Genomic DNA, 15,218 nt, shown 5'->3' with positions numbered 1-15,218 from the left:
AGATAAATAAATTGTCTAACCTCATTTAGACAATTTTGTAGGGCTAATTCCAAAATTTTTGAGAAGGGGAAAATGAGAAATGACTCCCAATTATTTGTTGAAATGGGATAAAATTTTATTGATGTTTTAAAGTGGGGGAAATAATCATTTGTATATTTTAAATTTATTTTATTATAAAAAAGATTACAATATTTAAAGAGTCTGTTAATTAAGAATTTTCTTGCTTTCGGCTTTGTTGGGTTAAGGCAAATGATTAAGAGAGTGTATTTAAAATCTGTTAATTAATAATTTAAGGGGTATATTAGCAAAATTTATAACAAATTAGCAGTATTATAATAGCAGGATTTCGTTTAAAACATTAAAGAGATTTTACTTAATTTCATCAAATAACGGGTGAATTATACATTTATACTCATTTTCCCTTTTGAGAAGCAAAGGATGGAAAATAGGTTTTGGATAACTTGAATTTATTTGTCGAACTTTTATTATATATGATTGAGTAGATAAATAAATATTGGTATAAAAAATAATAAAATTAGCATAGCTTATTAAATCGGCAACATTTATATAACAATCTCGATCTAACCGGGTATCGGGAGCCCAATGGCCAGTGGTAATATAAATTAGTGATGACATCAATTGGTTAGGGGTCAGCACTCGCCAGTCGGCAGCCAGGTACTGCACAAAAAGGACCATCTAGTACTGAGTGTGGAGCTGCAAGCGTAATCTGTCTTACCTCGTTCGCTCAGGGTCTCTCAGTAGTCCCGTTTCCTTGTACTTTCACAACCTTCCAATGGACCCGCTATCGGCTCTCCGCGACTTCACAATTCGCAGCGAACTCGACAAGGTCACCCAAACCGGCGACGAAATCCTGTTCGGGTCGGACTACACATTCCCCAGCTCGATCGAGACCGCCTACCGGTCCAAGCAGGGCAACCTCTACACTCTCCAAACCGTCGTGTATTTCATCAAACACTACAACCTCAAGCACACCGATTACATTCAAAGAGCCCGCTCAAACAAGCTCCCCGCCGTCACCCTCCCCGACCGCAAACCCCTCTACGAGTACCTCACCGGCGTTACCGACTCCGCCGACCAGATCGAAACCGTCATCGCCAACGACCACGTGTTGAACGACGGAAAGATTGTCGAGACCGACGGCGGCGGGGATGATTTGGAATTGGACGATATAAGTTTGATTAGAGCATGTGAGAGGCCGTTGAAGGACAGAGAAGCGTTGTTGGAGTGTAAGGGTATTGATTTTTACAGCGTGCTTGTTTCGTCGACGAGGCGGGAGGAGGAGAGACAGAGGATTGAGTCGCAGCAGAGGAAGGACGGATTGGTTGCGAAGAATAGGTTGATGGGTGTTGATGAGAGGGGAATTGGGTACGGTGGAGGCGGTGGCGGCGGCGGCGGCGGTGCTGGTGATGAAGCTTATGAGGCGAATCCGAAGCCGAAGTTGTTGCAGTTGAAAAGTGGGAAGATTGGTGAAGGAGTGCCGATAATTCTGGTGCCCAGTGCTTCTCAGACCTTGATAACGATTTATAATGTGAAGGAGTTTTTGGAGGACGGGGTTTATATACCTACTGATGTGAAGGTGAAGAATATGAATGGGATGAGGCCCGAGTGTGTGACGGTGCAGAAGAAGTTCAGTAGGGATAGGGACCAGGTGGTGAAGGCTTATGAGGTGAGGGATAAGCCGTCCACGATGAAGTCCGAGGATTGGGATAGAGTTGTGGCAGTTTTTGTGTTGGGGAAAGAGTGGCAGTTCAAGGAGTGGCCTTTTAAGGATCATGTTGAGATTTTTAATAAAAGTAAGTTGATATTTGAGCTATATAATTTGATTTGGGGTTGCATTGATTTCTGATTTTTACTAGGGTTGGGTTAATTTGGTTGTCTCAATCTGGAATGGTAATATATTTTGTTTTATTTGCGTTAGGAATTGTGACCTGGGGTTCAATGGAATGACATACATGGTGGTACTTATGCACTTTTGGAATTTAAATTCAGTTTAACAAGAAGTTTTATTTAAGTCAAATTTGAATTTTCTTTTAGGGTTTTTATGGTTTAGTGTAGTAGGTTGATTTTGCATTTCAACGGTCAATGTAGAATTGATTTTATTATTTGGATTAAGAAAATGAGAGTCGAGATATATGGTATGTTTTGATATGATTTTTGAAGACTTATCTGTGCTAATTGGTATCCTTTTAATGTTATACAGTTATTGGATTCTACATGCGGTTTGAAGATGACAGTGTAGAGTCTGCAAAGATTGTGAAGCAGTGGAATGTAAAAATCATTTCAGTGAGTAAACTTTTCCCCTTCAGCTGCTTGTGTCTGATCTAAGTTCTGTAAGGCCTGTGTTTCTTGGTGGAGTTGAGTTAGTTTTAACATCTTTGTAATTTAGTTTCATAGCCCCCACGGGTTAAAAATATGCCTCAAATGTGCAGATTAGCAAGAACAAGCGACACCAAGACAGGGCCGCAGCCTTGGAAGTATGGGACAGACTAGAAGAATTTGTGCGGTCACGGTCACATTCCTGAGATTCAAAGAATATTTGTATGTATGCTTATACAAAATTTTGCTGAAATTCTGACTTTCGGATGTAGCTTGCAATTTTGTTGCAATATTATTAGTTTGTTTTAAAGGCTCTCTGTTGGTACTCAGTTTGCTAGTACAGTTGATGTGGGTTTGTAGTCTACTGTCCGCTTTAGTTCAGTTTGATCATCGGAAGGGTGATAATGAATTTAAGGTGTCATTCATTTGTAGCAAAGGATGAGTCTATATGTAAGATTGGTGTTATTATCTGATTATATCTCATCTAAAGCTGCTTTGTCCTAGCTTAATAACTTTTGAGTTGAGATCCAGGGTGTTTGCAATGACTTTGTCACCACCCTCTTTTTGGCTTTGCTAAATCATTCATTTGGTTTGGTGTTTGTATTGCCTGAACAGGGGTTTAAGTTTGAGGATGATATGTGAAACAAGCTAGCTTTAAGTCAATGCTCAGCTTGACAATTAACTTGTTTGAACCTGTTGGTAATAAAAAAAAATCCACTTCCAGAATCAGTCTTGAAGAGCAAAACTTTACAGCTCATATTGAAGCAAATCCATGTCTGACAGTTTGGTTCTCTAGTGTGCGGATTAGCTCACATAATGTAGTGACATTTACTCCTTGATTCTGAGAATGCATCTAAACATACGAGGATTGTAAGATAACATACGAGGATTGTAAGATACAATTGACGGAGTCAAATTAACTCCTAAAAATGGGTAGGTTGGAAGTAAAGTGCTGTTTTGTTGAATACATAGATTTAAGAGTTTGAATCCTTTTCTTATAATTCATTGCAGTGTTTCATGCACTGATGTTGTTGTGTGGCTAAAATTGGCTTTATTACTAAGAACTGTGCCAATTTGGCTGTCAAAATTTGGACTGCAAGAAATAAGTCTTTGTTGAGTAACCATAAATGAACTTCTTATCATGCTCTACCTGTAGATTGGTGGAAGACATTTAGAAAATTTATGTTTCTTTTTGGACGAATACTCCTACATGGAGATACTGAGACCAGCTAAATTTTCTTTGCAGTTTTCACAGTGAGAGAGGATTTATCAGAGCTGATTCTGCTTCTGGATGACAAATTTTGCTGGGCTCAATGCAGCATTTAAACCAGATGCAACTGCTAACTTTTAGTTGATCTTCTCAGAGCTTGCTATCCGGATGTTGTCGGACTATGTAATGGGAATTTTCTTGTGCATGAAGCGAGCTTGTGCAGACTTTGTTTAAGAAGGAAATGAAGTGGTCATATGGATATACCATCATCTTTCATGAGATATTTCGTTGCTGCAGTCATAGTTATGATTTTTCTCTGCAAATGTTTTGTCTTTTTCATCTCCTGTTGATAAGGATGTCTTTTTCAAGTAATTATATCAGTTGAAGAGTTAGATTTCTATCACGTAGTAATCCCATGTATTAGGGTTATTAGTTACTAACTTAAAACAGTTTTCTTCCATTATGTTGATTTGGCCCTTGCCAGATTTGTTTATAATAAATCAAATGTCCTATCTTTGTTTGGTTGCTAATTTACTGTGTACAATAGTCTTGGATTGATATGTCATCGTACTAAGTGTTTGCTGGAAGTTCAAAACTTCACTCAAGATCATAATCCATTTTGTTAGTTGAGTGTTCTGTAAAGTCATCTGTCTTCTTTGATTGTTGCTTGTGTTTTAAAGCATATGCATGCCCCATTTACAAGTAGGTTTCGTTTAGACTGTATGAATGCTCTACTAGTTACATGTTGTTCTGACCATTAGAGTAATTTGATGATAGTTTTGACCTGTGCAATGTGTATGGATCACGTTTGATATTTATTTCAAGGGTTCCATAGGTGATGCCGACATAAATGTTTATACTTCTATATCATTTTATTTTTCCAATTAGATTTTTACATGGCATTATCGAATGGCAGAATCGACTTTTGTTTGAATTGGAAATGATATATACCTAAAAAGGCTTGATCTGTTAAGTTCTTAAGCCAGAAATAATCTTTTATTCAGGAAGGAAGAGAGTCAGGAGCCTCTTCAGTAGATACAAAACTATATAACCCCTGAGGGTCGTGAAAAATAATTATCACATACAAACTCAATCAAAAGAAAACTCGATAATAAAAAATAGAATACAATGGTACTAATCACAAAAGTATGTTGGGGCAATCAGTATAATGTGAAGATTGAACTATATGATGCTGCAAATAGCAGGAAAACAAGCAGAGAAAATGACAACTTGATGGAGCTTCCATCTGATGTGGGTTCTCCTTCTGTTGATGGTATAGTTTTAGATCCAGTTCCTGAATGGAGAGAAAATACAGGTATTAAAATCTTGCTGTTAGTATTATAAAAGTTATGCTCCCTGATACTGTGACTCATGGTTAAACACTATAACTAAAGTTATGAGTAGAATCAAGACTCAAGACAAATGCAAGGCAGTAATTTTATTTGTAATTTATCAAGTTGTTGATTGTTTAGTACCTGGAATAGTGCCGGGAGTTTGAGATTCTGGTGCTTCAGCTGGAGTGTCAGCTGGAGAAGCAGCTGCAACAAACAGGTGGTTTCAGTTAGTGGTAAGTTTGCATGAGATTGTGATTGAACTGAGAATTTCTAATTTCATTCTTACCATTGCAGCGGCTGATGGGTGGAGTCTGAACATTGCAAGCACCAGGTAAAGCTAGAGCCTGCGTCTGATTGATGTTAATCCCCAGCGAAGAGCCACTGCCATTCAGAACCTCACACAAGCACTGTGGTGATGATCGGACAACACTAGCAAGCTGTTGGCAGCACTGGGAAGATGGGTTTGATGAATTCCCAGTAATGTAATTGAGGCACGGTGACATGCTGATTAACACATTTGTACAACTTGATGACTGAGCCGTGGCTCCTGCCCAGAACACAGTCACCACAATCAGAATCAGACCAGCCGCTGAACTTTTATATGCCATTGTAATTGTGTTGGTTTTGTACTGGATATGCCGATACAACAAGGAGATATCCCAAATTTCTGAAGTTTGCTCGGTTTTTGAGGGAGAGCAGAGAGAGTAGTGAGGTTTATATGGAGGGATGACAGAAGACACAAACAGCAATGACAGGAATGTGGGCGACCAACTTTCCTACTCCTTATCGCTTAACTGTATTATTATGAATATTGATTATTGAGGTTTTCAAACTTAAGACTTTAGAGACTTGTCAAAGGCTTATATTAGGTGACTTAGGAAGTTGGCGGCTATGTTGGTGACCAACTTCTAGTTATTGAGTGGCCTTTCTTGGCAATAATGCAACTGGGAAGTTTTGAGTCTCAAGCTGGAAAGCATAACTTGCTTGTAACTCCACCTTTTTGTACAATTTGACTTTGTACTTCTACACATTTTAGAATCAGAAACCAGTTCAGAAAGCAGAAAATTCCCCGCAAATTTAAGGACTATACCCTGTGGGGGACAGCTGAATATTAGACTTATGCTCTCTTTGCTCATACGATACCCTGTTATCTGGGATTATAAATGTCTACTAAGGCCTTACTTAGTTGAGGTAAACTAGTTTTTAATTCACAACTGCTAGTTGTTATTATGGAAAAAAAAAATGTTGTAATTTTAAAGTAAAAGTTTATAGTGTGTATTAAATATAACTTTTAAATAATAATTTTGACAAAATTAGTAAAGATATTATATATTTTTCATCATACAAGTGTAAGATCAAATTAACTCACCTTCTAAGTTACAAATAGCAAGTGTTTACTAAATATTTTAACATTGTTTGCTACAACTACTCAATCTCAGTACCAAACAAGAGCTAAAGATTGGCATTTTGCTTCATTACATCAAATTACTAATCAGTGGTGCGATAGTTATCTTGATTCATTGTTACTTGGGACCTTGAAATATTTAGCCCCTAAACATGATTTTTTTTTTGTTTTAATAAGTAAAACATGGATGTTATAATTAAGTTTATTTCTTACATAATATTTGCAAGGTCGTTCATTGTAAGATACATACGTAATACAATTATTATTTTTTGTTTTCACTTAGACTAAATATATATAAAATTCACCTAGATCAAGATCAATTATACAGCTCAAAAATTGAGAACTTACACGACGTATTATAGTTATAATTTCAAATCAATAATAATAGATTTATAAAATTAAGATGTAAAGTTTGTATCCCAACTAATGTGGTAAATGATGTGGTTTTATTTTAAAAACATTTGATAATTAGTTAGTTATTAAGTCTTGTAACTTCTCATCCGAATAATAAATTTAGTCACCATTTCAATTGAGATACAAAAGATTGCAGCTCAATTTTATAAATATATCACTACTATTTCGAACTTCAAATTTCTTGAATAACTCTTACAAATCATGTTCAATTTAAGTTGTTTAATCAAGTAAGCGAACTATTTCTAGTTTGTCTAAATTCCATTATCAGCCAAAATTATAACCTCGTCGTATGGTCAATTACTTAAAATAATTAAGCTCTCCCGAGCACCGGAGAGCTATGAGGCTGGACCTTGCTTATCTGGCGCATCACTGCCATTCCAGTACTTGAAATTTTTCAAGAAATTTAGGAAATTTAGAGTTATAGCATGATCCCAGCATGACTGCTATGGCTTAAATACTATTTTACTGAAATCTATATGTAAACTTTTTTATGTTAGAATGGCAATGAGGTATTTTAAATATTGACGACAAATGGTAAAATTCTAATGTAGCGTTTACTTTTTGGATCGGAGTGAGAATCTTGAGATTAAGAGTGTAAAGTGAGATTAATAGTAAGTTGTTTATTTACACTAAAATAGGAATACGAAATAGAAGTTAGAATCTCATTTATGGGTTTACTTTTTGCCTTGTATTCAGAGTGAATTGTTTCAAATTATAATTTTACCCTTATATATAACATTGTAGTTTTTAATTACAAAGTAAATAAAAAATATATATTTGTAAAATAAACTATTTATTTTATTATTAATTTTAATTTTATAAATTAATAATAATTATTAATATTCTTAATTATGTAAATCACATTATTGACAAGAGCAACACAAATGAAACATTAATATAAATAATCTAGCACAAAATTAATATTTTCTTAGAATAAACTATTTATTATTATTAATTATTAATATTAAATGAATATAACGGATATGAGACTATTATAATTAAATAAATATAATAATATTATATTTTCAAATAAAGATAGTATATAGTAATATTATTAGTTCTATATGAATATAATAATATAATTTTTAAATAATTATAACTTAGATTACATAAATGATTTATTTTCAACTAAATATGATATTATTATTTTTAAATGAATATAATATTATTTTATTTCACTAAATATAATTATATTATATTTAATAAAAGAAGGATGAAAAAAAAAAAGAATAGATGATGAGAATCAATAGGAGTGGGAATTCTCACTCCAAAAAATGTAACAAGCTATAACATTGGAGTAAATACTTTTGCTGTTTGTTTTATGTAACAAGCTGAATTTTTCACATTTTTCAAAGTATTGTAGGCACTAGAGAAGGATTGATATGAGTAATAATCTGGTGATTAACTGTGCTTATTCACAAGAACCACATAATTATGCTACGTATTCAATTTTTACCACACTATACGGTGAGAACTGGTGCTCACTAGCTAGATCATCTTTCGGATTGACATATCACATGTAACTTAAATGCTTGTAATTATTCATTAGTATATCTGAAACAAGTCTTCCATACGGTACAGAAACACAAAAATCGCTCGCACAAGTAATGTAATAATAGCAAAACACACAATGCCAAAGAAAAGAAAACCTGTCAAGCTGAAGCTGGTACGACGACAAATTTTATTAAATACTAACATATAATGATAAGATCTCCGAGGAACCTCAAGGAGAAGTCAGAGGCTGCTCGCAATAAGGGCATACGAAGCCATGAACACAACTGAGAGGATGAGCTGAAAGGGTGCGTTTACGGATAAGGCATTGGAAGCGCCGCTCCCTCCCGTAGATGGGACTGCTTTTGATCCAGTTCCTGAAGCATGAACTTGTTAACCAACTTGTTATAATCGCCAGCTAAATATGGTACTGTAGGAGATTTCTTATTTTTTTGTTATCCTCGGGTTTCTCAGAAACGTGTGAATATGTAATCATATGATTTTTTATCTTCCAAGTTAATTTGGATGCCCTTTTGCGAATGTCCCCATTTGGTTAAGATTCGTGCAAATATTTAATTGTTCGTACGTCAAAATTGTTAAAAGATAAACAACCTCACTGCATTGAAACTTTTGCAATTCTTATGTCTTCTATATGTGTAATTTTCTTTCAACATTTTTAAGGACTCCACGTCTATTGTTACAAGTTAATTTGTGATCTGTGTTATAACTAGATAATTACACATTTTTAATATTTCAGTAGTATAATTCAGATGCATTATTTTGTATACCACTATGGTATCAAGCGTAAGCTTAACCGATGATGATACGTCCAAAACCTTGTGGATAAGTCGAAATAATCTAAGATTTTCTTACTGAAAATAGGTTTATTGTGAAATCTTAGAAGATTTTTTTTCAATAAATGCTTTTACTATTTTTGAGATGAAATTAATTATTGCATCATATAATCGCAATCTCCAGATTAACACATGTACCTGCAGAATCATCACTAGGTAAAGCTTCCGGAGGACCAGCTGGAGACAAATCAGGTCCATCGGCAGCTTCTGCCCAAAATTGAAGCATCAAATTTCGAAATAAAAATAAGTAACGTTATTTTTCAAAGGGTAACGTTTTTGCTATACCGTTGCACCGGCTAACAGGCGGAGTCTGCACGTTACAAGCACCGGGGAGCGCGAGAGCGAGCGTCTGGTTGATCGACACACCCAATGATGACCCCCCATCGCCGAGGACCATGCAGAGGCACCGTGGGTTTGATCTAACAACACTAGCAAGTTGTGAGCAGCATTGAGCTGATGGAGTTGAGGAGCTGCCACTCACATAGCTCAAGCATGGTGCCATGCCTATTAGCACGTTGGTGCAATCGGATTGAGCCATGGTTCTTGCACAGAGCATGGTCGCTATGAAAAGGACTAGAGTACTCATCATGTTCATAATCAAAGACACTTTTGATGTTTAATTGATTGTTTTGCGAGGGGAGATTGATTTGCAATTTTGCATGGAATGATGTAATTGGTACGGTATTTATTGTGTGCTGAGTCCTTTGAATCAAGGGTTATTTGGTAAACTATTACCAGCCCTATGAGGTAAGATTTGGAATTATATATTCAGAGAAAATTATCTTCATTAGCTTTCATGCATGCTGATACGTATGTAGGCGGCTATTGTGGGCGAACTTTTGGGAATGGAAAGTGACCTTAGAGGATATGAGCAGTCAGTGACCTAACTTCAAAATAAAGGTTATCTAATTCATATGATATATATATATATATATATATATATATATATATATAAGAGTAATTGTGATTTTTAGTTGTCATAAAGGGTAAGATTTGGTTGAATAGGTTCATACAACCTATATGCTTCAACCACTGTCCAAACTCTAAAGGAAAGGGCATATTTCACCAATCTATTGTAGATTATTGATAGACGAAATTTATATTACAATTATGTCATAAATTCATGATAGAAATAAATTCAAACCAAAAACTGTGCAATTTCACTGAAATTGTCATAGCATGTGTTTTTTCTTTTAGTGGATGTATTTGTATACTTCATCTAAAATGCATATAGATTTGATAGGTTTTTGAAATTTTATATTATATTTTTTGAATTGATAAACTTTAGTTATTAACTTTTAAAAATAAAGGTCGTCAAAACCTCATTAATTTTTTTAAATTAATGTACGCAAGCTAATGAGGCTCACTCATCAAAATTTAAGTTTTAGAAAAACTGCTTTTTTTCACTAGAGTTAAACTTCGATATCAATTTTTTTTTTAAACCAGAGAAATTATCTTCCTTATAAAAAATAAAATTCCTCAATGAAAAAAAAAAAGAATTCCTCAATGAAAAATTAATAGATCATAGTTTTATTACACAATATATTGTAGGCTTTTAAGTTAAGAAAATGCGGGGGAAATGGTAAACTTTTTTTTGGGAAACTGAGGAAAAGGTCAACTTAATTCGAATATTTTAAACGTGATAATAATTTTCAAATCTTCTTAGAAACAAGAAAACGACTTCTGCTGCAAATTTGACGTTCTTAATGAGGAAATTTAATAAAAAAAAGTAAACCATTACTTGTTTAATTACGGCATTGCGGCGTCTCAATCCGCTGAGTAGTGCCCATTTTGTCCTACTTGAAAAATCTCACGAGAGGATTTCAAAAGTTGTACCAAAATAATGTTAGGATCTAGACCCCTTGGTTGGTTGATCAGGTTCTAGGAGGATACGAGTACTCATATTTGATTCGTTAACTTTAATCTGCTCCTCGTGAAATCACCTACCCAAAACCTAAACTTATGAATTAGGAATTGAGGCTAACAGACGTGCCTAGTGGCTAATGATTCCAAAGCAATGAACTTAATTAGCTTAATTAAATATGCCCTCACAGTCAGTTCGAACCACCGCGACGCATGTAGAAACTTATTTTCTTCATTAATTATGGTATATAATTAAGTGAATACAGTCTTCTCCCTTTTGAAATGTGAGTGGAGTAAATATTTCTCGAATATTTGAGAAGATAAAATCTGAGCTGTGCTATGTAAAAATTAATGTAAACTAGTCTCAATAATTATTTGATTGTAAATATTAGTTGTAAACCTCATATAATATAAGTGTAATCTGAGCATTAATCTCATGTAATTAAAAAAAATAACTTAATTAAATATGGGTTTAAAATAATATGAACTCAAACTAGCTTACAACTTTTGGTAACCATAACCAATTAACCACTATTGGCTGATTCATCAAATATGGGTCCATCTCCAATCACAGAACGACACTTCAGTCATATTAAGCTCAAGTCAAATATAGGTCCAAAAGATTATCCACTGTCTAACTCAACCCCCTTTGTTTCACAAAAATTAGTTAAGGTAGTTGAGCTTCATAACCAACTCAAAATCAACCTATATTTCCCTCCATGTCAGTTACCAAAACCCCCTACTTCGTCTATAAATTCATTCACAATTTCTCAATTTCAAATCATTAATCAAACTCCAAAATTCAGTCATCTCCTCAGCAACCCATAAACAAAATTACATATTCAATTCTTCAACTACATCACAAGATGAAGCTTTTATTGTCTGTTCAGTGCCTAGTGCCATTTCTGGTGGTGGCCTTGGTCTTGCCAATTTATGGCCAGATTAATAACCCATGCACGCCTACAATGCTTACAACATTCACTCCTTGCATGAATTTCCTCACAAACAGCAGCGGCAGTGGTACATCGCCGTCCTCGGATTGTTGCGGTTCTCTCAAGAACCTTACGGGTAACAGCTTGGACTGTGTATGCCTCATTGTTACTGCTAGCGTCCCTTTTCGAGTACCAATTAATCGAACATTAGCCATCTCTCTCCCTCGCGCTTGTAACATGCCCAGCGTGCCTGTTCAATGCAAAGGTATAATTTCGTTTACTTGAATTATTGGTTTTTCATTTTTAATTTATATTATCTAGTTGCTTATATCAATTTTGTTTTTCCTTATTTGCAGCCTCTGGCGCACCTCTTCCTGCTCCAGGTACCGACATATTTTAATCAGCAAATTTGTTTCTTCCATGTTCTTTTTGGTGGGGTTGAATTTGATAATCAAAATGCTTATGGTTATTAACTATGCTTTGTAATTTGCAGGTCCGGCTTCACTTGGGTCAGCCCCTTCTCCTGGAGAGTCACCGGCTGCTAGTCCAAAAGGTAAATTGCTCATTAAGCTCAATAGTCATACAAATTGCTTTTCATTGACACAAAAGAAACCATTTTGCGTGTTTGGCATTGCTGAAGCTATCATTTTTACATAAAAAATTTTGTTTCTTTGAGCAGCTCCTGTTGTTCCTCAGCCGACGCCATCTGGTGAAGCACCAGAATCAGACACAACACCAGGGTTAACTCCTCCATCTCCTCCATCACCAGATGTGGGTTCTGGTTCTGGAACCCCTACGGGGACTCCAGCCAGCCGCCCTGATCTGACTCCATCAGCAGCCATGCCCTCTTATATATTTTCACCATCTCTGCTGCTATTTGTACTAGGATTTGTAGTTTTGAAGTACTACTAGGCCTCTACCTTTCTGTTTGTATTCATGTACTTAATACATTTAGCATTATTCTTTTGGGGAGTGTCAAATGTTTTGGGATTGTTCAGATTATTGACACCCATATTGGGTGATTATTTATTTAATAAACTTATATTTTGTAATACATTAGTGTTGTAAGAAATGATTATATTTTCACTAGAAAAGGATTGCTTTTCTATTAGTGATTGATTGCGGATGCCTAATGAAATCTAGGAAGCTATTTTAATTATTTTGTGGTACAAATTCAAAAGTTTTGTTGAACTTGTTTAAAAAATTTACCTTTGGGAAAAAAGCAGAAGAAAATTATAGTTTTGTGAACTTAATCCTGATCCAGGATCCTGAATCAAGCTCACTGCTCAGCCAAAATCAGGGTTGATGACGATTCAACCGTTTCCATATCATTCCACCTTCATGCCCCACTCATGCCCCGGTCATGACACATATTCCACTTTCACAATTTTATAACTCCTCACAGTATGCATGACTAATCCCAGTTCACCAACCCAACTCTTAACTTTGTCATGCATTTTCAATCAGAACTAGAATTACCCTCTTAATTTAATTTGGAAACTAAGTTTTATTTTATTAAATTACGAGATGATAAATGTAACGTAGTCATAGCATCCTGTTTAAAAAAGAAAAACACACACAGAGGGAACAAAATGGTGACTTTTGGCTTACTTCTGCTTCTTAAGTCACAAGCAACATTTTATATATAACTGACGGTGATTATTAAGCCAACAAACAATCTTTTCCATTAAATTTGATCATGGATATAAGAAGACTAGTTTCCAAAAGACTTTCTTGGCTCCTAGTCCTGGAGCTTTGGGTCTTAACACCAATCGTCAACAGCCAAATCCAAGGCTGCTCTATTGAGGGTATCGATCTGTTGCAGTGCTTGAATCAAGATAATAGCTCTTCTATTGATATTTGCTGCAAGTCTCTCAATCAAGTTGTCCGAGCTGGGTACAATTGCTTGTGCTCTCTGCTGGCACCATCCATTCCTGTTTTGAGCTCACCACTTTCATTGCCATTATCGAATTGCTTGATATCTGTTCCTCCTTTGAGTCTATGTCAAGGTAATGCTGGACTTTACCCTTCTTTTCTTTAATGAATGCTTATTTCTTTTGTCTGTCTCCTTGAACGTACCGCTGAAATCTCTTATATACATCCCCCCCAAAAATGAAGTTCTAGCTCCAATGCCGGTAGTGATTCCACCAGTTCCAGTGGAAAACTTAACACAGCCGTCTGCCCCCTCTCAAACGGCGCCTGTGCCTTCCTCTCCGACTGAAGTGCAGGTTCCGTTGAATACAAGAAGGGGTGATAACTCAACAGCAGTTGCAATGCGGCCAGAGTCAATTGAAGATCATGTTCCCAAGCTCAAATGTAACGTGTCAAAGGGGGGTTTAAATGGATCAGATGGAACCAGAAAATTGCTGCACAGAAGTTTGTTCCTGTCCTTAGCTCTTCTTGGTTGTATTTTATTAGCTTAATCATCCAATTTTCAGCTTCATAAATAAAGGGACTGTGATGTGATATTATCTGCCTCTGGATTGTGCTGATCAAGGAATGGGCCATGAAACTTTTAATTATTTTCTGCATTGCTGAATTTTCATGTGAATAAAGACTAAGAGAAATACCACTTGGATAAAATCATTAAAATCAGCAAATCAAAAGTAATATGATCATGTAAACAAGTGGGTTAATAACATTTGGCTCCTCCATTTTTGAAAAACTGCAAATGAGTATATGGTTTCCAATATTTCTTCACTTGGATCCTTGCCATCAGATTCCCTGACCTGAGTAGCGAATAAAACGTAAATTACCACTAAAGCTAAGGGCATATGCGTACATTCCTAACTTTTAACTGAATAGACTCTCGCGCCATTTCTCTCATCTACTAACTAAATTCTTTAACCGTCACCATAACAAATTAGCCTCCAAAAACTAAACCCTTTGAACTCGAAATCGACCCATGGCCGTACTCTTCCTCCTCGTTACATTCAATCTCATCCTCGCCACGTCAGCACAAATCTCTTCCACTTCGCCGCCGCCGCCATCAGGCTGCACCACCGAGCTGGTGGCCTTCTCGCCGTGCCTGACGTACGTGTCGTTACCGCCGAACAATTTAACAGAAACAGTGCCGTCTCAGTGCTGCGACGCTGTCTCCTCAGCTTTCGATTCTGGCGACGGCAATTGCCTCTGTTACCTTATCCGGCAGCCGCTCATCTTCGGCTTTCCGCTGAACGAAACAAGACTCGATTCGCTGTCTTCTGCGTGTAACACGAATGGTTCCTTGGAATCGATTTGCTCATCCGGTAACTCTTCTTGAATCTTCGTATATTTCTTCGTCATATTTTGACTCTGATTATAATTTTCGCGCCATTGCATCTCCAGCAGACCCAATCGCTAACCTTTGCTTTTCATTTGTATGAATTCAATTTTACT

At 35.9% G+C, this 15,218-nt stretch overlaps 5 protein-coding genes across 7 annotated transcripts; 3 read left to right on the top strand and 2 right to left on the bottom strand.

The window, feature by feature from the left end:
- Positions 1-586: 586 nt before the first annotated feature.
- Positions 587-4,077, top strand: LOC102614679 (protein CDC73 homolog). Of its 3 annotated transcripts, none has more exons than XR_008053261.1 (4): positions 587-1,814; positions 1,940-1,976; positions 2,222-2,304; positions 2,451-2,495. XR_008053261.1 is itself a non-coding variant. In XM_006489361.4 (4 exons), the coding sequence occupies exons 1-3, from the start codon at positions 794-796 to the stop codon at positions 2,541-2,543; spliced, it is 1,197 nt and encodes a 398-aa protein (XP_006489424.1). In that variant the 5' UTR covers positions 592-793; the 3' UTR covers positions 2,544-2,559; positions 3,593-4,077. The 3 variants fall into 3 exon arrangements, 2 of the variants coding, with proteins under 2 accessions (XP_006489424.1, XP_024947926.1); XM_006489361.4 differs by lacking the exon at positions 1,940-1,976 and adding an exon at positions 3,593-4,077 and having other exon boundaries at positions 592-1,814; positions 2,451-2,559; XM_025092158.2 differs by lacking the exon at positions 1,940-1,976 and adding an exon at positions 3,584-4,077 and having other exon boundaries at positions 592-1,814; positions 2,451-2,559.
- Positions 4,078-4,544: 467 nt separating this feature from the next.
- Positions 4,545-5,784, bottom strand: LOC102614392 (non-specific lipid transfer protein GPI-anchored 5). The gene is made up of 3 exons (XM_006489359.4): positions 5,168-5,784; positions 5,023-5,085; positions 4,545-4,841 (listed from the first exon to the last, which is right to left on the bottom strand). The coding sequence occupies exons 1-3, from the start codon at positions 5,487-5,489 to the stop codon at positions 4,708-4,710; spliced, it is 519 nt and encodes a 172-aa protein (XP_006489422.2). The 5' UTR covers positions 5,490-5,784; the 3' UTR covers positions 4,545-4,707.
- A 2,456-nt stretch (positions 5,785-8,240) lies between these two features.
- LOC102613802 (non-specific lipid transfer protein GPI-anchored 5-like) lies at positions 8,241-9,709 on the bottom strand. Its single transcript, XM_025092159.2, has 3 exons — positions 9,331-9,709; positions 9,184-9,222; positions 8,241-8,568 (listed from the first exon to the last, which is right to left on the bottom strand). The coding sequence occupies exons 1-3, from the start codon at positions 9,638-9,640 to the stop codon at positions 8,435-8,437; spliced, it is 483 nt and encodes a 160-aa protein (XP_024947927.2). The 5' UTR covers positions 9,641-9,709; the 3' UTR covers positions 8,241-8,434.
- A 1,997-nt stretch (positions 9,710-11,706) lies between these two features.
- On the top strand, positions 11,707-12,892 carry LOC102615362 (non-specific lipid transfer protein GPI-anchored 20). Its single transcript, XM_006489363.4, has 4 exons — positions 11,707-12,105; positions 12,197-12,223; positions 12,334-12,393; positions 12,520-12,892. Exons 1-4 carry the CDS (start codon positions 11,775-11,777, stop codon positions 12,750-12,752), a joined length of 651 nt encoding a protein of 216 aa, XP_006489426.2. The 5' UTR covers positions 11,707-11,774; the 3' UTR covers positions 12,753-12,892.
- Positions 12,893-13,383: 491 nt separating this feature from the next.
- On the top strand, positions 13,384-14,317 carry LOC127900931 (non-specific lipid transfer protein GPI-anchored 10-like). The gene is made up of 2 exons (XM_052436401.1): positions 13,384-13,849; positions 13,959-14,317. Exons 1-2 carry the CDS (start codon positions 13,540-13,542, stop codon positions 14,261-14,263), a joined length of 615 nt encoding a protein of 204 aa, XP_052292361.1. The 5' UTR covers positions 13,384-13,539; the 3' UTR covers positions 14,264-14,317.
- The last annotated feature ends 901 nt before the right edge of the window (positions 14,318-15,218 follow it).

The sequence above is a fragment of the Citrus sinensis genome, chromosome 1, assembly GCF_022201045.2.
Source record: "Citrus sinensis cultivar Valencia sweet orange chromosome 1, DVS_A1.0, whole genome shotgun sequence".
NCBI lineage: Eukaryota > Viridiplantae > Streptophyta > Magnoliopsida > Sapindales > Rutaceae > Citrus > Citrus sinensis.
Note: the sequence above shows the minus strand (reverse complement) of the source record. Positions and strands in the feature narration are given on the sequence as shown.